At 37.0% G+C, this 26,093-nt stretch overlaps 1 protein-coding gene across 1 annotated transcript in view; it reads right to left on the bottom strand.

Moving 5' to 3' along the window:
- The window catches only part of IQCM (IQ motif containing M), a 117,514-nt gene that overhangs the window by 79,066 nt on the left and 12,355 nt on the right, over positions 1-26,093 (bottom strand). Inside the window, 5 exon segments of the mRNA XM_056328049.1 lie at positions 509-581; positions 3,988-4,062; positions 4,735-4,789; positions 11,368-11,411; positions 24,962-25,032. Of these exon segments, the coding sequence (XP_056184024.1) occupies positions 509-581; positions 3,988-4,062; positions 4,735-4,789; positions 11,368-11,411; positions 24,962-25,032 (318 nt within the window).

The following is a 26,093-nucleotide window of genomic DNA, read 5'->3' as shown; positions in this document are numbered from 1 at the left end:
ATGGAGTCTGCCTCTTGCAGGTCACCAGGGTCCAAGGTCCACTACAGGAGCATGGTTCTGAAACCACCTATCTTTCTCCATCTCAGCCCTCTAATACTGAGCAGCCTTTTAGCTGTTTCCTGCAACCTGGCCGTCTGACGTTACAGATCATCAACCTGCACAAACTTTATGCAGGTACTTACCTTTTCTCCAGAAGGAGGATCTGAGCACTCATTTCAATCTTCCATCTATACCAAAGCCTCCTTCCTTACCAGTTCCGTCTGGATGCAAGCATCAGACATCTCAGGGGCCTTCTCCGTAGAAACACTGGTTTTAACTCTGAGGTGAGTACCCACCATTATGACATTCACTATTCTACTTGGAATGGGGTAAGACCTATTCCTGCTTTCTAATACCTTTGTCAGTTTTCAGTACTAATTTGCAAAGGAAAAACATTGAAAAGTAAGTTTGAAAGTATATCAGTTTCATCTGCTGTTATTTTTACAGAAGATGAAGAGCAAAAAAGTACCTTGTATTCCTCCTTTCTGACATAGCACTTGATGCAGTACTCTTCTGCTTGTTGGCTTGGTGTCTACCATAATCTGGAAAGACAGAAGAAAGACCTAGTGAATTAGATATGTAAAATCTAAGGCAGCTCATAACTGCCATAAATTTCAAGGACTGTATATGTAAAAGGTTCTAAATTTAGACAGGACTTACAACTTTACTAAGCAAAACTAAAAAGCTCAAAAAATAAAACTAACCTAATCAGTAACAACAAATGTTAGGGATGAACCTAGCAATACTTTGCTTTAAGCTCAGATGTACAGATTCAAAAAGGACAGATACTGCTTTCCTCTTTCCATCTCCCCAGTGACTACTCTCTGTCCTGCTACTTTATAATTCTGTTTTCCTTTAATGAATTATGGAAACACAAACCTTATAAACATCTATCTATGTTTAATTATATAAATATATATATGACATATATGCTATCACTTGTATAGATCGGGGTGTTTGACTTTTGTTGTGATGCATTTCTGATTTGGCTAGTTTGTAAAAACCATACACCATCTGTAAAAGTCTCAGAGAAAAAAAAAAAAAAAAGAAGAACCTGGTATATAACTGAAGCATGTAACTGTAACCCCCCCTTCCCTCCCCCCTGCAAGAAGTTCTTGCCACTTTAATTCCCAAGCTCCTGAAAGACAGCAATACACAAAGCATGTTAAAGAATGGATATCTGACATCACACCAAAACAGCACTCATCCCAACATGCTCTTCTTAACAATGGCCAACAAAGGAGCATTGGCAGGTGTAAGAAAGATGGCACTTCCAAAGGTGATTAATCTCCATTACAGACTTCTGATTATCAGCAGTTTAGTGACTAAGCTAGAGGCAGCATCTATACCCTTATGTTTAATAGCCACTGAATAACCAGACATCAAATTGTCTAATCCTTTTTTTGATCTCTTTTTTCAGACTTTGCAACACCTGTGGCTGCCAGATCCACAACTCATTTATTCATTATATGAAAAAGATTTTTGTACTTTTGTTCTAAATTTACTACCTGATGATTTCATCGTGCCCCTCTGGTTCTTGAGCTAGAAACACAATACATATTATTCTTCATTAGCCTTTCCCCTACCTTCAAGACTTTATTCCTGATCCATTACCTATGTCACCTAGATTTTATGATACTGAATCAATGGATGGTAAAAACAGTACTTGATATCCATTATCACTAAAAACAGCACAAAACATTTTCCTACCGACATTTCCCATCTTATTTAGTCTGTTTTATGACAGAAACTATTCCACACCTCTGGCAATCCCATACTGTATGTTCTAGATGCTTTTTCTTTTTAGGACAGAATGGCTGGCATGTGATATTTAAGACATGGCTGTACTATGGAGGTAGTAAGAACTCTATACCAATCAGCAGCCAGCTACACAGGTACTTTGATATTCTTAGTAAATTCCAATTAGATGATCAGCACTACAGCTGCTATCAAGAGTCTTCCTATCAGTTAAGGACCTGGAAAATTCAATCAGCTGAAGGAAAGACTGCATGCCTGACAGGTGATTTGCTACTATCTACCTCATGGAACTAAGAGTCCTATTGGTTCCATGTTTCCAGATATTTTTGGCTAACTCATACTTCAGATCCTGTCCCCTAGTCTCATTTACTCAAACTAGAGTCCCATTTTCAACTGAACGCTAGCCTTGCCTATTATCTACTTCCTTATATCCTACCATGTTCTATGGACTCTCTGATACTTCAGCCCCACTCCCAGCCATGCTGTTCTCCCAACACTTTGATTCTTCTTCTGACCTGATGTGCTTGGCTTCTGTCACTAACTCCTGACTATGATCTCTCTCCACACTGCCACCAGCCTCGAGGTACACAGATATGGTGATGTTTTCTGTTTGGCTTTAAGTTCTGTTCTTTTCCTTTCCATACCCAACCTCCTACTATGTTTTGCACACCCTTTGGTTAGCCATTTCGGACAACTAACCACAACGATTCCAAGTTCCTACCTGTGTGAAAATGCCAAATTCAGAGCTCATTCAGGTGTAAGTGTATAAAGTAATTCCCTTGACCAAACATTTTCATTATTTTTTCCATTACCAGAATGTTTTCATGGACAAGTAACAAACATGATTTTGTATGAAAAATCAGATGTGGTACATGCTAGATTAATGTCAGCAATGCATTAAGCGCAACTAAACCATGCTTTCAAGCATCCCATTTAGCAAGTCCACCCACAGAGCCTGAATGCTAGACACTGCTTATCATTTTTTAATCAAAGAATGAAGGTTTTAAAGGCTGAAAGTCAGTGCACTGACTTGTATTGCAGATTTCAAGCAGTGAGGTACGAATTACCCAACTGCTAGAGAAAAACATTCTTCTTCGGAGGCTGCTAATGCACTTCAAGCAATTGCTAGTGCAAACAAACCTGGCTCTGTACGCTTATATATTTTAAGATCATCAGCCACCAGTGCAATGAAGTGTTAACAATCTGGTGGGAGATCTAAAACACATGCACATGCTCAGAAGTAGTCTTATTTAGTACCTCATTTTATAGGTGTATAGTTCTTTGGTCATTGATTTATTAAGTTCTGTGTCACCACCGAGCAGTCTTGTCCAGTTTGGTTGCCTTTTATACCATCTTGCTGTATTTTGGTTTTCACTTCTGGTTTTGACCTAGGGATTCAAATCCTCAAGTTGCTCCTCCCAGAACTAGAGTAGCTAAAGCCTATCATTTTATCAACCCTATTCATCTATTTGGAAACCCTGTCAGGCATGTGAGGTATATGCTGAAAGGCAATCTACAGTTTAGTTCATGTGGTCTGAAGCCAAGCCAATGCCTAATAAAGTCACCATCTATGATTTAATATGAAGATGAAATTTCACTTCTTGTGCAACTGAGATGTGACATTATTTTAATGCAGTCTGGATGTTAACACCAGCTGTCTGAGAGAAAACATGAGAAAAGAGTGGACATAGAGGTGCAATAAGCATACTGTCTGCATAAAACCTCAAGAGTCATTCTCCAAAAACGAATTTCTGGGCAAAGGTCCAACACTACAGTAAGTGACTGCACATGTCTGGATATAAATGTATGGATTCAGAGCAAGATAGATACTTGGTAACTTTCTAAGTTACTTCAAATGTATCTTAGTAATTCACAGATTTCCCAAATGCTATTAAGACACTGTCCAAGGGACTCTTAGGGCCTCCAACTGTGATTCTGATTATGAGGTGACAACAGAAAATAAAATCCTACTATGCATGTGATCAGTATGTGCCAAGACCAGATCTCTGAATATCTCTGATATTCATGAATCAAGTTTCAAACACAAGTGTTGTTCATTTCAAAAATGAACATTTTGAGAAGATAAAACTTTGATCAGCAGACTGCTAGCCATAAGGCTTAATACATCTGAGTGAAAACTATTTTTCACCTTACTTTAAGAATACTTAAGTAAGGTATATTTTACCTTACTTTCTAAAAGGAAGTTGACCACATAGCTTGAATTAAGCTCCCTTTTAACAATAAGGAAAATCATATCATCAACCCCTGAAAAGTGAGAAATACACGCAAAAGTCTTTACAATTTACACTAGCCAGGCTATTTGATCCACTGCTATAACAAAGCAGTCAAATTACTTATCTTCTCAGAATCTTCCATATAAAACAGCATAGTGAAGCATGTGGTTGACTCGGAATGAGCTGTTCCCACTTCACACTATGATAAGCCACTTGCCAATTGAGTTCAGTCTCCTGCCTCCTGCCTCCCACTTGCAAAAGGAATTTAATTGGCTGTTACAGCAATCTGTACTCTGATAAAGTTGCTCAGGAGAGAGAAAAAAAAAAAAAAACAAACCAAAAAAAAACCCAAACCCAAAAGAACCCTATTTCATCTGAAGACCTCATACATTATTTTTCTTCCACAGCCCTCTGTCTGTGCTGGTCCCCCTTCGCAGTGTGTAGCTACCCTTCGAAAGCCACTCCTCCCCCCTCCTGATTTCAAATTTTTACTTAGGGCAATCCAAAAGTTCACAATTCTTTTCCTTTACTTCCCAAACTACCTTTCAAGTCTCCAGTATGTGGTCCAGTAGGTTGCATATACTTTCATGTGAGGCTGCCTCCTCCCTTTGAATTCAAAGTTCTATTCTGCCCAAGACAAGGGTGGCCTGCAATAAAGACCTTGCTTCTACTTCACAAGCCACCTGTTATCTTCCTCGCCAACCTGCCAACTCCTCTATTGCTTCCCCGTCCTGCTGCTCCCCAGCCCACTGTGCCATCTGCACAGCAGGAATTCAGAGATAAGCTTACAAAGTGTTAGAAGTCTCAGCTTTGTCTCAGAGCCGGTGCTGCTTTGTGAGCAGAATAATTATTCTGGAATAGAAGTAACTTTTATTTAAGAATAATGTCTGCATGGAAAGCTACTCCAGAATCAGGGATAGCAAACTGATTCCATTCCAGCTCTGCTAGTCTGCTTCCTCATTTGTCCAGGGCCCAAGATCTATTTGGGCATACCTTAAACCTTCTTACTAGGACAGGATATATATGGATACAATGAATACATTCATCTACAAGAAGAATGAAAAATTACTCAAGATATCAATGAAAAATTTCCAGCATTTCTGAAACTGGGGAGAAGCTGAAATGCAGGACTCTGATGACTCAAAAGACTGTTATGACTTCTGCCCCAAAGTTCAAAAAACCCACACTTTTACAATAAGAACATAGATCACTGCAGCCTAGAAGAAATTGGACTAAGAGTGCCATATGAAAAACTGGAAGAGGTGACTAGGTTGCAACCAGAGACAAAATTCAGCTCATCTATTATAGTTAGTGGTACCATGCCACAGAAACTCAAGAACTTGGTGTTGCTTCCAGTGTCCCATAATGCTGGACACTGCTTAAATACAATAAGTACAAAACAATTACTCGGATAATTCACAATTGCAGTAAAAATCAAGAGAAAACAGAGGAATACAAACAGATAAAGTAACACAAGGAAACAATTAAGTGATTTTGATTGACATGACAGTTGTCACAGTATATCAGAAGCTTAATGGTTGTTACTTTAGAACAGACAGTGCAGTAAAGGTTAATCTTAAGAATGAATGTAAAGTGCATTAAAGAGGTTGTTTTGGGTCATCTACAAAGAGTTTTTGCCGAGTCTACAAGGTAGCACAGAAAAAAACACCTGCAGAGGCATGCTGGAACATTGAAACTGGCATCATTCATCAATGAGAAGAATAGAAGCTGATCATTCTATTGTGAATCAGAGATGATAGAGTGGAAAAGGATGTTTCATATTTTGTTCAATTCAAATTATTATGGTATTCTGTCTAAACTGGTGAATTTGAACCATGGAACCACTTTGCATTATAAACATTAGAACTCTTTATCAGCCTTGAATCATAATGCAGAAATGGGTAATTCACAGCTAGCTTTGAAAGAGCTTTCAATTTAAATAACTGTCTCCTGTTTTAGGTCAAGTGCAAAACCCTACTAAAGTGTAAATTGCAAGCAGCTATCTCAGTTAAAACACCACAGCTATATTGTATCTTCTCCCCCCCGAAAAAATAATAATTTAAAATAATGGCATTCTGGTAATGTAACATCTTGTCTATAACCCATTCTTCCTCATGTGTCTTTAGGGAAATATTTTATTACACAATTTAAAGTTTAATGAATCACTCTCACTTTTTTTTCTGTTAATTATTCAGAGAATACATGAAACCCATTCTGAAACAACAATACACCTTGCGTGTAGATGTAAGCAAAGCTACAGGCACCTTCCGAGCATACTCACTGTTTTATCCAGATTCAAAAGCTACAGTGATCTCTTTTGCCTTTTCTTACTAAAGAAAAGGCAGTCAAACATGGAAACAGTCTGCAAGGTGATTTTCTTATCCATGAAACATTCAGCAACAAAGATGTCTTTGTGCATGACAGGCTTTCCACTTCTTCCCCAGTTCTTGTCTGCATTTTAATCCAGGTTATTTTATTCTTGGTAGAGTAGACAATGTAACTGGTTTTAATCAAATAAAAATACCACAAAGCAAGCACGTAAGTTTACATGGTAACTTACCTACCAGAAACATGGGTATAAAAAATAGCTGAATTGTTGTTAAAAATAACTGAAAGGATTATTATCCCCCAGATTTATTTGTGAAAACAACATAACTGCATTGGCAATACAGGCCTATCATCAAAGCCTCTTTTGAGAAGGTAGTTTTGCTTTGTTTATACAAGTAAATAGTACTGTCCTCTTTGGATAACACATTCATAGTAGCCTCACTCATAACTTCACATGACGTGTCAAGATTTTTAAGTTTAGTTTTGCTGCAGAACAGAATTGAGAGATGCTACACAGTGGCTAAGGCATTCACTTGTAATGTTGGAAAGCCACATTTAATAAAATGCCTTGAATGAATCAGCGAAGTAATTTCAGCTTCACTTTTTCACAGCCCACCCAAAACCCCTCTGCATGCTTGGTTTCACGAGAGGGTTAGAATTTCTGTTTTTCTCCTTTCCTCCCTACAGTAGATATTCTAGACCTGAGAAATTCTTCCTGACAAAAATGCCCTCGAAACTCATTTCAGGGGGGATGACATTTCAGCTGTACAGCTTCAGGATTTGCCTGAAGTCAGGGCATATTTCCCTGTGGCACATGAAGGCACAGACCCCACATGAGATCCCCCATCGCATACGTAAGTCCTGGTTATATACAATCGCTTCTCCACCTAAGTTCTGCCCTGGAAAGTGCCTACATGCAGTAAAGCACCTTCACAGCCAGTTCACACTCCATCAAGCTGTTTACTTCCTCCATGCTTATCTGAGGTTTCTTCTTCCCTGATACTTAAGCTGTGGGAGGCTTTGGGCATACACCTCAGTGGGAGGCTTTGGGCATGTCCCTCGTTGCAGACAGGTGTGCACGTAAGTGATCTGCAGGTGAGCTCAGAGAGCCAGATTTAGGGTTAGTTGTTTCCTCCCTACACTTTAAGGCATAATCACTCTGACACCTGGCACCCAGACAATGAACAGAGCCTTTTCTCAGAAAGGGCCCTTACAATTCCCAGTTACTTGCTTCTTGTAGAGGAAATGCTGGCTAACCCTTGCTGAAAAAAAACACTTTTCAATAAGCACTACGCAGTAAAGTCGGCCCCTGTTCCCAACACAAGTGTCTGCGGTGTAGCAGGAGATACTCTGACTCCCTAAGTTCCATAAACTCATCCTGGGACGTAGTTTCTCAGCAATGTCTGGTCATGACCCTTAGTCATTCCTTTTGCTCATTCCATGGAAGTAGCATTCCATGCTTATCTGATCCTTAACACCAAGCAAGCTTAATAAACAAGAAACTCTTTATTTGACAAAAGACAAGGCCAAGAGTTTTGATGTAAGATTAGAAACAACATGCTATAAATAAACATAAAATGAAATTTTAATTTATACTTAATGATCAGGTGCCTCTCTAGGCAAGATGTCACCTGTTTTATCTAGACTCCCCAACATTCTCCCATGCTGTCAACACTGAAAACTTACTGCATTCAGCAATACTTCTTCCAAATACTATTCTTGATCTAAAGCTGGACAAGGACACCAATTCTATCCCATCCCATCTGATTTTTATTTCTCTTTTTTTCTATTTTTTCCGTATTATCTTTAAAATGTGAGCATAGTCTGTGGACTTTTCATTCTCCCTCAAGAAGGCTTCCTCAGAAAGGTTTGCACATCACCAGCTAGCAAGGCTTACTTCACTCTGTCATTCCATACGTCCACAGGTTTCTTTAGTCAACACCTTACTGCAGCTTAAATTATATTAATATATATTTCTAAGACATTCCAATTGTTAGAATACTTTTAAGGCTGAATGCTACATTTTGCTTTTAGTCACCATCAGTCTAGACTTGTAGCAGAGACTAAATATGACATCTTTGGGCATGTCATTAATATTGACAACAGATTTAGGAATACAATAGTGTCATTGAACTATCTCTAGAGACATGTTGTCGCTGTCACTGTAATCTTGAATGCTTTTTTCACTTATCAGTGTTGTTTAACAAAACATTAAATGAAATATTATCAAAGCAATCTTATCTTCATTAGGCCCATTCCATACCACAAACTATATCTTAGACTCAGAGCCTTTAGTGACAAATGTCATTCACGAGATCTTTAGACAATCACACTTTCTGGTACAGTTTTCAAACCAGAAACAACAGTATAAGCCACCAATTTGCAGATCATTTCTGAGGCCACTTTTAAAATAAAACCATTAAGATGGAGAACAACTAAATCTCAAAATACAACTACAAATTGTTTAGTTTGCATATGTACACAGTTATTTACCCTTTTAAAGGTGTCTTTTTTTTCAAATACAAAAATTAATTTTTCAGCTATGCAACTGTAACTCTGATTTAGTTTCTGGTTGTGGTTTCTCATTATTTGTAAGGTGGATAAGAAGCTGAGTAAGACAGGCAGTGGTGCACTCATCTAAACAGGAAACTATGAGCTACCAGGAGGTTACTGGCAGATTTTCTCCAAAATCTGTGTCACCAGTGAACATAATAATACTACTGTTAGTGCTCAGCATAGAATAAGAGTGTACAGAGTGAAGTGACACAGTACAGCACCAACAAACCTGGAAGACCAAAGCATCATATAGGAAAAGAAGAACTGAATGATATTGTACACTGGAAATAGAAACACTGTTATAGAAACGGAGTGAACAGTAAAAGTGCAAGTTTATAATATGATGAAAGAGAAGAAATTCTGTACAATGTTTTTAGTTAGAGATAACAGTGGAGGAGGAAGGTGTGGATGCCTCAACAATTCCCAGCATGACAATAAGCCATAGCTGAGCAGAAGTAGGTTTGACCCTAGAAATACCAAATGAGGAAAAGCTTAACGGTACTCTGGGGTTTGTTCTATTCTGTATCACTGTGGTTACTCAGCATTCCTGCAAGGTGAATTCTGACTGCTTAAACTACAGAGAAATGGCTACTAGGACAATTACGGCAATGAAGATTGTCTCATATGAGAGGGAAAAAGAAGTGGTTTCACCTTTTTCAGCCCACAGAACCAAAGGCTAACATTGGACACAACTGATTCAGGCAGGAGTGGGCGTCAAAAGTCAAGGAGGGAGAAAAACTATAAAACCAAATGGCAATGTTGACAAAACAAAGAGCAAGTACAAACTCGCCTTGCCTAAATTTAGGATGAAAACTGAAGGTTTCTGATGACCAAAGGAGACAAGAACTGTTTTCCTACGGAAGCAGTGGGAGTAAAAAAAAAAAAAAAAAAACCAAAAAAACCTAGGTGAAAACTAGTGCTTAATAAATACCTAAATGTCACAGTCGCCTACAGCAAGATCCTGAATTCATTAGGTAAAAATATACCCTTATCAGTCCAAAGTCTCTCTCTTTGTGAATTAACTGACTGTTAGGACAACTTCAGAGAGAACTGAATTACAGTACAGAAAGAAAAGTTTATAGAAAAGTTAGGTTCATAGTATTTTCCAAAGTATACAGAGCACACTTATCTGACTGTGTCTGAGGATGACTTACTTAAAAGTACTTATCATTCTAAGACACTTTTTAGGGATAAAAACTCTCAACTGAAGAGGTGCTGGGATTTCAATTGCCACTATCCAGAATCCTGTCCAAGTCAATTTAAGGTATCAAACCTTTGCTCTTCTTTTATATTCTGCTTTATTCACACATAGATACCCTTTTTTAAGAACAAAAGAAATATTTAAAGAAAAAATAAAAATTCCACTCTTGTTTCTTGCAAGCCTTTCAGTCTTCACAAGTGTTTTCCAAAAGGCTAAAATGTGTCTGAAATTATCTTATTTAATAGGAGGACCTATTCACTTCTAAGGTCAAACAGAAAAATTTAAGTAGGGAAGTTACCTCCAACAGCTGCTTGCTACTTTAAATTACTTTCAACATTTAATCTTTGTACCTCAAACCCATGTAGTTTCTACATCTTGTGTATAGAATGTGCAAAGTTCTGTTAAATGTTTCTGTTGCTTTCTGAGCTTTACCTCATTTTAACTATATGAATTTGAGAACCTGTACCCTTTGCAGTGTTTGGTATTTTTCATAAAATATTTCCTAAAATTGCTATAAGGTATGGTGATTTATATTATCTAGTTTCTGCCTTACATTACATGAGGCTAGGTCAAATAAGTTCAGCTTTATTAACCCACTGGGAAAAAAGCTTACATTTCTGGATACTGTGTTGTAAAAATCAGGTTGGTAAAACAATGAGATAGTGATGAAGATGCAGATACTGGAAATCAAATACCAGTCTACATGTCCCTCTTCTTAAAGAAAGTGTATAGTTAGATAAAGTTAATTCATTTTGAAGCTAGCCAGTGTTATCTAACGCATGGTGACTATCAGCATAACTCTGCGTAGTCCAGTAATCTAGATGTACTGTTTGCTTTAGTTTAAAACAGTTCTTTATATGACAGTCTATATGTAATAACTCATATGCACATATATAATGCAATAGACTTACATTCATAGAAGTTCTGCTCATAGTAGTCCACCAAAACTGAAGCACTGCTTTGTCCATGGTAATGGACTCGTAGTACTCATAATAACGTAAGGATATCTGGTAAGCTGAGAATTTTCTGGACTCAAAATCTTGGCTACTGCTCCAACTATAGACTTTGTTCCCCTGTTTGTATTATAGATTGTTTGTATTATAGGTCCCTGATGTAGAAAGACAAGTTCATTACTAAAATGCAAGCATTCCTCATGTACACAATGCTGATCCTTCCTGATAATAATTGCTCATTTTACATACCTCCTTGCCTTTCATGGGTTTTTTGCCTCACTTGGCTGTACTACTTCACAGGATTTGGTGCAATCACGCCTCTCCAGTCCTGGTATACTTTGCCTGTTGGGAAGATAGTGTGTTTTTGAAAAATACATCATTTATCCAAATTACTTCATGTAATTTATTTGTACTCAAGCTATTGAATTAGAAGCTTCGGTTCCCAGAAGTGGAGTTGACATCTGCTTCCTACTAGGTCAGTCAGGAGTTTCCATAAATCACTTCAAATATTCTCAAGCTTATTGTCTAGATCAATGACAACAAATCTAGTAAAATCTCGAAGTCTGCATCTCATTGCATAGCCTTTAATGCCGTCCCACAAGTATATTCAAAGGAAAAATAAAAAGCATGACTTTTATCCAGATACCTCTACAGAAAGGCATAAAAGCAACTCTGCATTCTTCCATCCCCCTTACCATGCTAAAAACTAGCAGTTTCCTCTTCTTCTCTTCAAGTAGCTTGGCTGCAAAACTTACTCTTCTTTCATCTCCTGAAAATTACCTAACTAGTGCACCTTTTTTCAGATCAGGGCTGAAACCAGGAACAGGGCTGCTTTTGAAGGTATTTTAAAGAGCCAGTCTGATTTCTTACCAAACGAGAACTCCACCACAGTCAGTATGAGTGCCTTGTGCCAAGTCACAACTTAGTTCTTGTGCTAACATGGTAACATACTCAACCTTCAAAATATTCTGAATTGTAAAATACACATATACTACATTATTTTCTAAGAAAAACCTTCCCTGTCAGCTGCAACTGCATTGAATTCCTGGTTCCTATACAACCTTACTTAATGAAAATGTATGCTTTACTTAAGATCATGAATTGCCAGCTTATATTGTAAGGTAAAGTACTTAACTATAAAGTTCTCAAAAACAATCAGATCATCTAATGTTTTTGTACAAATGAATGACTGTAAGCAGTTATTCTATCAGATGGTTGTGTTTGTAACGTTCTGTATAAAACAATACAAATTTGAAGTGGTAACATGCTTAACCCATGCCACAATAGTTTTGATACCGATGGCAGAAAGAATTTTCTGCTCTAGATTTTTAAAAGAAAATACAATCTTGACTTCAACGAGTGTACTGCAACACCAAGGAGATCAAAGTAGCTTAACCTCCACAGTAGATGTGACCATTTCAGAAAAACAGCATCAAATTTAGCTAACGAAATGAAAACCTTAATTGTGCCAATTTTGCCCATTACATAAATAACAATAGAAGCTGCCTTAGTGAAAGAGGTCTACTGTGCTTCTTGTCCAGGACTCATTCTCCAAAATCAGCACACACTAAACACTTCTGAGAAAATTTTAATTGCAAACCATAATCTCCAATCAACAGAGCTCCTTCTCCTCTCTAGACTGGCTGGGTTTCAATCATGATGTTTAATGTCACTAGCACATTTTAGTATTATAACTAATAATGAGGCTAGCTATCCTTGATATTTTTACATTTTGGTATAAGTAATTTCACTTTTAAAAAAACTCAAAAAGTAACTGCAGTTTTATGAGAAGTATGGGGAGTTACTTTCTCTTTTAAAAATCCCTTTAGGTTTTTTTGCATTAGGAACAAGAGAGCACATGAAGATGGAATTTGCTTATCCATCTTTTCTTTACTACTCAGCATGCTTGTGACATATGTACCTGTTTAAATGTCCCTATTTTTGTCCTCATTTCTGAAGTTTTTCCCAAGTAATTTTTTTCAAGCCCTTGGACTGTGAAAGGGCCATCCTGCTTCTGCCACATGATTTTTGGGATGTTGTGACCAGGACTGCACACTGTAATTCAGATGAGGCTGCATCAGTAATTTATGAAGAAACTTTATCATTCTTTCTGCATTTTCCATATTAACCCTTAACAACATAATATAATTTATTTTATTTTATTTTATAAAAACTATATAAATATATAAGAATATAATATATAAATATTTTATTATATAAACTTTATTTTATCCTATTGGCCACAAAACATACATTTAATAGCACACCACAGCTTAGCCTTCTACCCAAAATCAACAAAAATTCTGCCAATGATTCACGAATGATAAAAGATGAAAAACACTCAGGAAAGATGACCATGAAAAGAATGCTGTGATACAATACTCAGGCCATGCTCATCTGTTTTCCTAAACTGTCAGATACCTTCTGCAAACTCTGCCAGCCTAGCAGTTGCCATCGCTGCCAGCTAGATTCAGCATTGTCTCTAATGTAACATAATTTTAATTCCTGCAGGGAACTGATGGTAGTCTCATGGCTGCTACCAGGAGAGATGAGCCTAATTACTAAGTTACTGAGGACTGAATGACCTCCTAGACTGTATTTTTTAAAAAACATATCTGTATTTGATAGAGCAGGCACAGCATACCATTAGGAAACATGCAGCTAAGTGATGTTGAGTTAAGCCTCTAGACAAAAGAAATAAAAGGATTTAAAAATACATCTCTTTCTTTTGCACCTTTTGTTTATTTGGTTAAGCATGTTTCTTATTTACACTTCTAATTCTGTCTGTGAATGCCTAACTCGAGGAATCCACTGCAAAGTTCTGTTATCTGAGTCACTTTTAAAAGCCTTGATCATTTAGGAAATACTGCAGAGCGTTGTCTATTGCTTGTATTTGCCTTAATCCCTCCTCTATGATAAGAAATTATATTTTAAAAATGTCTGAGACACCTAGGTGTGAAAGATAAAGGAGTCATGTACTGACCACAGGCAAATACCTTAATGCAGAGACATTCAGAGATCACAACACATTGGGGCTCTCTGCTGTTGTTGATTCCCACAGCTTGGCAACATATTTTTCCATTATGCACAACACCATTTACCCCAGAGCCTGAGAACTTAACAAATATCAGCAATATCAAAAAAAGATTGTTGAGGAAATAACAATGAGTTTGCATCCCTTTGCAATTCCAGGGACCTGTGAGTCAGAATTCAGTTTAAAAAAGAAATAAACAAAATAATATTCTTTATACCTTCCCAAGTTCTCTGACACTTATTGAACTTTTATTAGGTCCCAAACTAACTTCTCTTCTGAACTTCCATTGTGCTCTTTTTTATTGTCAGGCATTGTTATCTAGCCCTTTCCCATAAAGAACATTTCTGTAAGGTCAACCAGGAGTGCTTTTAACATTCATGGACACTTTTGAAAGTCAAGGGTTGTTGCAGGAATCCTGTGAAAGATATATCTATGTGATTCAATAAATAGGTGAGAAAATCCAGAGTTTAAACCAGGCTTCCCACAAAAGCACTCTTTTACCAGTTATAATTTCAGTTCAAAAATGAGTGCGTGGAGGGAAGACGAGCAAGTTGATGAAAAATCACAGCTAGCTAATGCCTTTTTTAATAGGACACTCATTTTTAATCTATAGTACTTACAAGCAGTTATTAGCTAGAATATAGAATTAGCAGTTCATAGTTCATATGAATAATTTAAAGGAGAGGGCTAGTTTAATAACTTCATGTTAGAGAATTAATTCAAAGCATTTCGATTTTATCTATCAAGTTCAGTCTATGAGTGCTTTGAAACAGTGAACAGGAAAAATTGTGGCCAGGATCTAGAAATATAAAGCAGTTATAGAATGCATGAGGTTGAAGTCTGTATCCACTTTGATGTCTCTTACACTGCCAGGCTAGCATAAATAAGACAGTGGCTCATCTGAGCACCAAAACAGATTTCAATCCCTGTCTAACAATTCAACTTCCATTACATTTATTTTAAATAAAGTTGCATAACATGAAATAAGTGTTTTCTGTAAGTCTTCCATGGCTGAGGCTGTAATAGAATTAGGATATTTTTATGCACCTTTATATACATTTATGTAATTTTTAATGTATATTTTTGTGTATGCATAGTAAGAGATTATATGATATAAACACATTAAAAGTACAACTTCAGTGCAGCAAGGAAGTATTTAAATATTCCAGAATGAACATAATGTTATGATGTCTTGCAATTCTCAGGTAATACAAGATATAAAGGCATTCATGAGACTATTAGAAGCTCATAACATTTAAAACTATGATATCATGTTAATAAATTACTTTTGTTAGGTACTATTTTTGTTTTTTAAACTTCATCTGAAAATACTTGCTGATTAACTTTTTTCCTTGACATGTGATTTGTCTGGGACAAAATTTAAAAGTATACAAAGACTTAGCTATCTGTCTAATGGAATTTTGAGCACTGTAAGACCTTAACTCCCATATGGGTCAATAGAATACAACCTAACAGGTTCTACTAAAATATACAGTGTTCAGACTGCATTTTGTCACGTCAAAACATTAGTAAAGTCTGACTTTTTAACCTCAGTTTTGGTCTATTTTGTGAATGCATTGATTTTGCTTGCCTTTTTGATATGCAGAATGCAAACTTTCCAGAATGGGAACTATCTGTGCCCACGTGTAAGTACAGCAGCTATCAATGCAAAAACTACTGTTCCTAATCCCAAGCTCTTTCATCTCCAACCTTCAACTTCTGTCCCTTCTACTCTCAACTTTCACCCTATGCTAGCTCCTTCGAACTCCTGCAATTTTACTTTATGGTTACGTGTGTAAACTAGATTTAACTAACACACCATGACAGTACTCATCTTCATTCCCCTTTGCAGATACATACTTAGACTACTTCAGAGGTTGTTAAAGAGTTTTTAAAAGCAAGAATTCTGTTCTGTAGTCTAAGCAGTATAGAAATTCTCAGTCCATTTCTTTTATTTCTACCGATTATAAACTTTCATTTCATTTTTACAGATGTACATGTCATTGCAGACAAAGCACTTACAACACTGAAATTTGTTTTCCTTTCTACTAACCTCTTCTGCTCAACAGAAAGAGGTCTGTTACTCTTCCTAACAGTGCAGTTCCTGCTGGTAGCACACTACCAGCACAAAGCAGCCAGTGCAAGATGTAATGATTCATGGTATAGAAACAGCTATTGAATCAGTACTAATTGTATTCCTGGTGTCAGGTTCAGCAGCAAGAACAAAACCAATCCACACTACCCCACAGAAGTGGAACTGGTCCCTTCCAGACAGAGGATATTTTCTTTTGTTTTGTTGTGTATCACAGATAGGGTTTAAAAACCTGGTTATTTAAAATAAAAATATATTTTGCATTTCCTTTCATTAAAGTATTATGAAATATCCTTCTATAGTCTAAATAAAGATACAAATTTAGCACGTAGTTTAGTGTCTTTGGAAAAACATGGATTTGTTTACAAAAAAACATGAAATGTACCAGACGGACTGTGAATAGAGAAGAATAAGGCTTCTGGAAGTGCACCTGCAAAGGTTTACTTTTCAGGGTTGATATTACAAGTAATTAGCTTGACATTTCATAAATGACATTTCTAAGAACTGCTAATGCTGACTTAACCAGCAAACAGAAAAACCTTGCTTTGTTTAGAAAAGGTAGTTGCATTGCTGCACATTTTATGTGTTTTATTCCAGCTCGTGTTGGACACATCTACATGCATGAAATCTTCGAAATAAGCATGCTCTCTGTAAATTGAACTTTCTATTATGGTGCTCTCTGCTTAGCAAAACCGGATAAAATGTCCTGTGGTGAAGCTAGTATATATTGCAACTGAGTAGGCCCATACTACAGTTATAATAAATTTACCCTCAATTAAAGTTGGGTGGTTTTTCTAAGCATCTTTCAAATCATAAAAAATTCAGACTAAGTTTTACATTTTGGTCAAAACAAAGTGGAAGATATGTTGACATTATATGTCCTTACACTTTTCCTAGGCTTTAGGGTTTAACTTGATACTGGCAAGTAAAGCAATTGCTTTGAAGAATCAAGAATGCACGTGTTTGTCCAGTTACCCAACCCAGAGATAGGTTTGTTTACACACAATACATTTCAAGAGCACTTAGAAAACTACAGTAATTCAAGAAATACATCAAAAATTTGGTCTCATTTCCTGCTTGTGTTAAGAGGAATATTAAGTATTTATGTCATGATGGTCTCATCAGCTTTATTTTTGTGAATTAGAAATCTTGAAACATCTTGAAACTGTAATATCACAGTATCATTCACCCAGTTCAGTTGCTTGGTTAGCACACCCACACCTCACCAGGGAAGAAAATGGAGTCTTTAACCTGAATGGCAGAAATCCAGTTATAAATAGGGTTCTCATACTGTGTTTGCAGACAGCATTTTTGACAAGCATGGATGAGGGGTTGGTGGTTGGTTTAGGTATGTTTTGGTTGGGGGGGTGGGGTGGGGGGTTCAGTGCAGGGGTGGTAAGATGAATTTTACTTCACTGGTTGAACACGGGATGAGGCAGGTCTACAAAGATATCTTGTTTAAAAGAAAATGTGAGCAAAGTTACTGACTTATTTTCTTAATGCCAGAGTTCAATGATAACATGGGTTACTGAACCAAGCAGTGGACCTGTCTCGAGACAGTATTAGCATGTACACAAAAGTCTGTTTGAGATCTGGGGTATGCAATGTATGAAAGAAAGACAAAATGTGAAATGCTAGAAGTGAAAACAATGTCAAATGTCTTTATCTTCTATATTCTTAATATTTTGGAACAAAAGGAAACATACGCCGCCTTCTTTTTCCTTACTTCTTTCACTAATTCCTTTTATGACCTAAAAGGAAAAGAATGTGAGCTTCATAAACATCAAAAAACTTAAAGGGATAAGAAAAATATATTTTCTGGAAAAAAAACCAAAATAAATCCTTGAAAAAGTGATACTTTCTCAAGAAAACTTTAAAAAGGGAAATGCTTAATAAAATCAACAGGTTTTAGTTTGCAGCAGTCTTGAAAGAGCAGAAACATAACCTGAAAAAATAAATGAATAGTTTTCCACTGCTGTGTACAACTACTGCTGGCAAATAATGAAAATAATATGCCACTACACCAGCTCAACTTCACCGAAGCAATGTTGGATTTACAAACAAAACAGAAGTTAAACTAGCACACACCTGAATACCTTGGTGGTCCCTCACTGTCATTGCACTGGCACAGGGACATTGATGGAAGTCAGCCCTAAAACTTCCAGTTCAGAAAATATACTGTGTCTTCACTGATACTCCTTGACATCTCTCCTGCTATACCTTGCAGGTCTTTTGTTGCCCCCTGCTACTCTCCAAGCCTGATCCCATGGTTAATCTCCTCCCTTCAACCCCTTGTATAGCTGATCTCCTCCTAGCTGATCCAGCTCATTTCCAGCCTCCCAGCGATACCTTATTTCACAGCCTTTCTTTACTTCGGTCATATAAACCGTTCCATTAAAGAACTCACTTTCTGCCCACAAGGCACTTCCATGGACCTATTTTATTGTACTGAAAATGCAAACAATGGGGGAAAGAATCTTGTATACACATAAAAGAATTATGCTCCCTCAGAAAAAGCCCTTTGAACTGCAGTTTCTTTCCCTTCTTCCCCATCTCTTGTCACCATGGGTTATTTTTCAAATGTGCTTTCACAGCAGCTCTTCACTGAAGTGAATGGTACTACTTTGGGACCTTGGTATTCGTGCAGTAATTACTATTGTTCTGCCCTGTATTTAATAGGCAAGTGAGAGGACTACTAAAATTATAGCAGTACTCATAAAGATTGCCTGCAAATCCCTTTAGAAATACATACAAAGCCGTAGTCCCAAACAAACCCTGTTTCATTCAGCAAAGCTTTTCTGTTAAACTGTAATGCAAAAACACAAGATGAGGAAGAAATAATACTGGGTCAGAAGAAACAGAAGAAAGAATAAAGACTGTAGTTCAAACAACTATGTCCTTGGATGGGAGAGCAAAAGTCTGTTTTATCACTGCTGCAAACTGTTCTCATATTTTCAATTGCTTCAAAATCAAGCTAACTCTAATTTGCTCTAAACAGCTTTTGATTTTATCAACAAAGCATCAAAAGGCCTGAGCAATACATAGTGTGAATATCTTTCATAAAGGTCAAATTGTTTTCCTGTCTTAGTGAAACCTCCTCACCTTTTTATTTTATGATTCGAGCTGTTTTTAAAAATGCACTGTTTATTCACAGCGCTACAGCTATTTCTTCTCTTTTCCTTCCTGCAAATCTTATTTCCAGCTAACACTGTCCTTTATGAAATAAAACGTTTTACATGCTTTCCCATGAAAAAGCCCCATCAGCTGTGCAGCTTCATATTATTAAAGAGGTATGCTTTTTTCTGATAGATGTATGACCATGAAGTGTAATGAATCAAGCAAGAAAAATAATCGGTTCCAGAGTTTCCTGTTGCAAGATGGAAGTGAGCCATCACAAAATGTAACCTCCACAAATTGTGCTAGGTGGTTTGAATTTATACTTGCAATAGCATTAATTAACAATAGCCCCACCATTTCAGGAACACATAATTGAAAACCAGTTACGCTGGAATCTGAAAAGGGTAACATCACTTTATCTGACACTATTTTTTTTCTTTTTGACAGAAAAATGGGCCATTTCTCTTACACAATAAGAAAAAAATTAGGTAAATGTGCCTGAAGCAGACAGGAGTAATTTGATTGTTTCTTAGAAAACCATTTATATTGAAGACTCAAATTGAATCCCAGCCTTGATTTTTTTCCATTCTACCCAGGTGTGACTGACTACAGATCACCTAAAATGGTGACACAAAAGGGAATTAGAGCTAGACTTATGCTTCTGCTGAAGCTTAGCAACTAGCCAGTGTCCCTTTATAGAGGAAAAAGGGTGTGCAGATGTTTTCACACTGAGCGAACTCAAGAGTGAGTGGTTCTGCAGCCCCTATTTAGTAGTGACCCCAAGCAATATACTAAGGCCTTCAGCTTCTGGCAGTCCTTCAGCTTTGAAGATCAGATTTTCAAAACTACAGTAGTATCACCCAACACCTGGCCTTTCAGTTTTTGACCTCTATTGCACCAAGTCTTTTATTCCAAAAACAGATTTATTAGCATCATCTGATAATCCAGAGAAGGAAAACCGACTTTCATTGTAAAAGTTAGTTTTCATCAGGGCATTCAGAAATACTAATATTAACATTTTTTTTTCATATAGAACCTATACGTAGATAACATAGGTTTGGCAAAAAAGTATGGCTTCTGGGATTCTATTTTCTTTCCAGTATCAGATTTGTCATAGTAGATCTATGAAAATATATATTATAACAGTGACTTGGAAAAGGCTCACTATCCCATCACATTAAAAGAAAGGTGAAGAATCTGAATCAGGCTTTGTTGGCCAGGATAAGCCATTCTGGAGAGAGTATTACATTGTTCGGTAAGTTCAACCATAAAGGATGGGTGGCCTTGCAAGTGTTTCAATCATAGCATTATTTTTTCAAAGTATAAACCATAATGGCTTATTTGAAGCACCTCACTCAGCACTGAGAGTGCTGCTAATATGTTCAGTGAGTCTTTCTTCAGCCATGGTTTTGCATGAATGGGCAACATGAGTGTTGTTATCAGCCCTTCCCATCAAAATCCATCAATGCTTTTCCATTATAATGCTCTGTTTTCAGCTGCTTAGAGGAACTTCAACTATTGAAGCTGAAGTTTTCTTTGCTGAGCATATGCATCTTTAAACAAATAAACAAACAAAAAAATAATTTAAAAAACCCAACCCAAACCAGCCTATTAGACAAAAAACGAATTCCAGCTTGCCTCCTCGTATTCTGCTAGAAAAACATTATTCTATATGACAGAAATAGAGGTGGGCAACAGAATGAAAAAGCTGAACCAAGTTCAAACCAGTGTCTGATTGTGACTCATCTCTGTTCATGAATAAGGATGAACCAAGTCAATCCAAGGTTTCTGGCATTATTTCCTTATCATCAAATATGTTTGATTTCTCACATATTTGTCATCAGCTCCTTTGGCTTGGTTTGGTTTTTGGCTGATAGAGATAAGCTAGACCCTTGATTTAACTCACATCTTTAGCTATCTAGCTCATTGAAAGAGAAATATTCTGCATTCTATCACCTTTATATGAGGAATAACTTATCACAGAAAATAAAGAGAAAAAAACTGCCTCAAGGTTCTGTTCAAAAAATTTCACCTTTTGCTGTGAGGAGCAGGAATGAAAGACCGGCTCCAAGTCAACCTGCAAGCCCCTTGGGCTCTTACAGGCCACAGTGGACACCAGAATAAAAGAATCAGGGCTTCTCCATAGTTTACCTTAAACACATCTAGTTCCTCTGTATCCTATTATTCATATGATCTTCATTCAACAAAGGTGGGTACAAGACAGCAAAAGAAGCACTTCTACTCCTCCTCCCTCAGTCTCTCCTCATTTCCATACTTCTGCTCTTGTGGAATGTCCCTAAAGGGTCCTGGAGAAAGGCTGCCAGCAAGAAACGCTGACAAAAATATGTTGCCTCTCCACCATGCAAGATGGTAGTATGAACCTTAAGAGGGTCGTATAAGCTCACAGAACATTAGTAGAAGTTATTCTTCCTGTTATTAATGTTTTTTAAAAGACTGGTTGATAATTATTTGGCATTAACAAATAAACAGATCATAACCATTCTGTACTATCAACAAAGTATCTGCATCCACTTTGCTTTATCTGCAAGCAACGTGGATCACTAGATCTTAGGAGTTCATATGTATTTCTATATATGCCTAGTGATATACACACAAACACTGATGGTAAGGTACAAGAATTGATGTTTCCCTACAGCCTTAAAACTTTTGCCTCATATTTTTAATTGAATGAGTTATTTAGCTTTTTTAGCACTGTATCAAGCTTCTCCTACAAGAGGAATGACAATATTCATAATTTAATATGCAGTTTAGACTCAAAGGAATACAATCAAATCTGTACAAACATTTACAGAATTAGTCAGTTTTTGTTCTCAGAAGATATGGAAAAAGCTCTGGTCCTCTTACTTTACAATACAGCTGGACTAATGTCATTTGTTAAAAACATTTTAGAATTAATCCTGACATTTTAAATCAAATAATTTACTATTTTTTACTGAAGACTTAAGTATTCAGCTAGTTTGACAGTTGCTTGAATATGGTTTGAGGAATACTGGCACTAATCATTGAATAAATTATTAGAAAACATATTTTTCTTGCATATTCCTGGCCATTTTCACTACTATTTATCAGTTCCTAGCTCTTAATGACAAAATCCACTAAACCCAAGGAAAGAATCACACTTACTTCAAAAAGAGGGATAACCTGCAGTTTCTGATCGTTTCGTGTATTTTTTAAAAATCATATTTTTACAAATGCATGGACTTAAAAGCTTTGAAAGCATTAAATAGCAGATTTTTAAAAGCTTTTTCTTTGAAATCAACATTTTTACAGATATTGCAAGGATATAATTATGAGGGTTTTTTATACAGATATGTAACAAACATAATCTCATAGCTGAGCTGATGCTCAGTTTCAGCTTTCTCTTCCTATAGTACAAATCTACAGGGAGTACAAATAAAATAATCAATTGTTTTAAAATATGCGGTCAAATTATATGCCCCTCTCTCATTTCATCCATGATCGCAGCACTGCAATTTAATCTGCCAGCATTTACATAGGGAAATTTGCATGAAGCTAGGGCTTGCATCATCTCAAAGATCTTACATCAGCTCAAAGATCCAGACTGTATGTTTCTGATTAAAAGACCCAAATAGGAGACTAGCACGAAGTAAGAACAACTATCTCTTAAAAAGGACAGTTACAATCTTTTGCAAGATAGTCTCACATCTTTCTGTTCCACTGAAGCGCATCACGTATCTCTCAGCAACTCTGCAGAGGTTTCTACTGTTCATCGCATATAGTGATGTGCACAGCATGAGTGGTGGGAGCAGGATATCCTGCCTAGTTGGCCAGCAGATCTGGACCAGCTAGGAAGAAAAAGTAATCCTGTGCTGAATAGACTGTAACAGATTGCTTCCTCCTTGTAATGAATGGAGGACCAAAGCACAAACTGTAATTGAGAGCTAGCTCCCTGACTGATCTGATCTGGGGGTGGACAACTATAGGCTGCCACTGAGTCAGTTTAAGGCAAGTCGTCATGCTGCAATTTAATCCTAAAGAGAAATCAAATGAAGGTTTTCAGAGCCTTTCTTTGCCTTTTTTAACAATACTTGCAAAAACACATTGTGGACATAGTCTAAACATTCCCATTCACTGAGACAGCAGTATCCTATTGATAGTAGCTTAAATTAGTTCTTCTTTGTCTCCTTGGATGAAAATTTAGATTTTGAAATGTGTAAAAGACCTAAACAGAAGGCATTGGGAGACAGAACGGATGTTCACTCATTCTCAGTACCTGATTGTTTCAGAATCCATTGGCCTTTCATAGTCCTACTTTTCCTTATACCAAGATTATAGAGTGCAGAGAAAAAGGGAAGATCCAAGCAGACAGATCATTTTGCTGCTAGCAACAGCCTACCTGGGGACTTTCCAGTGCAGTAGATTAAGAAAATGTTTAGTGACTATCATGATTCAGAGCCCAGTTAAGTCTGTGAAAGCCCTAAACATTTAGGGAAAACATATTTTTGTTATTGTTTCTGTTTATCACAGAAAAGTGTGGTCAGATAAGTGTCTTACTTAAGTGTCTTAACTCTGATAAGAGTCAGATCTTACCTATCTCTCATTGCCTTTTGACTGAAAAGGATGGAACTAAGTTCTGTAAGTCTCAAAAGCATTAAGCCTCTAATTTTGCACCAGGAGCTTTTACTGCAGATCTCTTTCCAGTCACATTACTTTTAGTGAGTTTCCATGGAGGAACAGGAGTTCAGTCTCTCAGCCAGTACTTAAGTTACAGCAGCTTAGGCCAGTAAAAAGCTAATACAGGCTAAAGTCAAGATACGAGCAGTCAATGCTGGCAAAGGGAAGACTCAGCTGCAGGTTATGAGATTCATCCTGCAAGGTGCAGGTGTCAAAGAAGGCCAGAGCAGACTCAGGTTGGCAGCAGGAACAAGCTGGGACAGGAGGCAGGACAGAGGGATACATACCCAAGAGTCAGGATCAAGAACCAAGGCTACAGCAGGTAGAAGCAGGTGTTAGGTCCCAGGATCCCAGTATCGTGGACCAGGGCTATACTCAAGTGCCTGATGGGGAAACCTGACTGATGGGAAAATCATAAGCCAGGCTCTCAAGTCAGTATCTAAATCCCTGGGGAACAGACTGTGGCCAGGCCTTTTGACTGTTTTTTGGATTGATGGTGATCAGGTGCCCAAGTATCCAAAGTTTGGAAGGGGTTTGGTGCATGCTAGAATTGCTTAAGATTGGACTTGACAATAGTACTGTCACTCAGCCAAGTCCTTGGTGCCTGCTCATGTATACAAAGAAATATGTGCAATAGCTCACAGGACAGACACCTTTCACTTTGCGTTTGTAGGACAGAGCATCAAGGTTTCAAGTAAGCTAGCAAAGCCTATTCAGTAGGAGGGGATTAGGAGATAAATACGGAGTCTTGTCCTTCAGATGAATAGACTTACAAAAAAAGTCTGAAATTAAAAAAAAACAAACTAAATTTGTCTAGCATCAGTGCTGTAAGGCTTTTAAAGATTTGCAGAACATTAGAAAGAATACACTCAACATGAGGAATCTTTTAAAAATACCTCTCTCTCCAAAAACTCGAGATAACTTTAATACTCAGTATAGGTTAATCATATTATATCTACTCTCTGTAACAGAACAGAATTTTCTCCTCTTTACCTTTGTATGAGATCTGAAACACAGGAATGCCCTATGGTCTAGAAGTAGTACAGGGTAAATCCAAAGATCTCCTTTAAAAAAATAAGAACAAAGCAACATTTTATCTTTTCTTTATCTCTACAAGCTTATATAGTAGGCTAAAGTCTCGTTCTGTGTAAAATATCACTTCAAAATAAGTGTTTAAACACTTAGAAGTCAAAATTAACCATTTGAATAAACACTGGCTTCTGGGTTGGGGACTTTTTAATGCTAGAGTTTTAATTTCTAAATCAGTTGTTCTCATTGGATGTGCTTAAAGTCATTACAATCTAAAACCTGCTTTCTGATACTAGGAAATAAACTGATGGCTTCATTCTAGTTCTTCACAGACTGATTTCTGTCATTGTGACTGTGATTAGCTACTTTTCATGTTGGTATTGTGGGTATGGAAGTCAAACAATGAAGGCAAAGAAATATTTTGTATTGTAGCTCTGCAAAACACAAATTTGTCCATACTGGTAAAGAAGACTGGGCAAGTGGCATTGCCTACAGATGTGCTGTAGCTGTTATGTGAATAAGAGATGTCAGTGAGACAAGGAGAATGACTTCTGTGAAGTTTCATTCTCCTTTGAATGGGTGAGAGCAGGTTGGTCTGGCTTTTGCTTCTCATGCCAATCTGCCTGCTCATCTGTTCATGGACTGCTCTGTGGAGTAATTCTGTCAGTTCCAGATGTTTCATTTATTTTACCATTAAACCAATGTGGTGTGTAGCTGTCATGGTGGGTAACTTAGAGAAATAAAAAAGAATGTTCTATTTGAAAAATCTGTTACTTAAAACTACTCACTGTTCATAAGTACCAGTCACATATTTGCTGAATTTAAATTCAGTCACTGAGATTGTGCTTTTGGACTCCAGTAAATATACTAATACACTATATTAACATAAATAAGTTTCTCTAACATGTTTTAACCTAGCTACTTAAGCATGGTTAATTTTGCATAATGCTGGATACATAAAACATACTCATTCCAAGGAACATGTTTGTTCCCGTGGCCAGTTTCTACAACTGTTGTGAAATAACTAGGAGCCACAGGAGCCTCCATGGGATAAGCACAGCTGAGTTTCTGCTCTCTCTTGGAAATAAGGGTATCA

The sequence above is a fragment of the Falco biarmicus genome, chromosome 1 (assembly GCF_023638135.1).
Source record: "Falco biarmicus isolate bFalBia1 chromosome 1, bFalBia1.pri, whole genome shotgun sequence".
Taxonomy (NCBI): Eukaryota; Metazoa; Chordata; class Aves; order Falconiformes; family Falconidae; genus Falco; species Falco biarmicus.
This window is presented reverse-complemented; position numbering and strand designations above follow the sequence as displayed.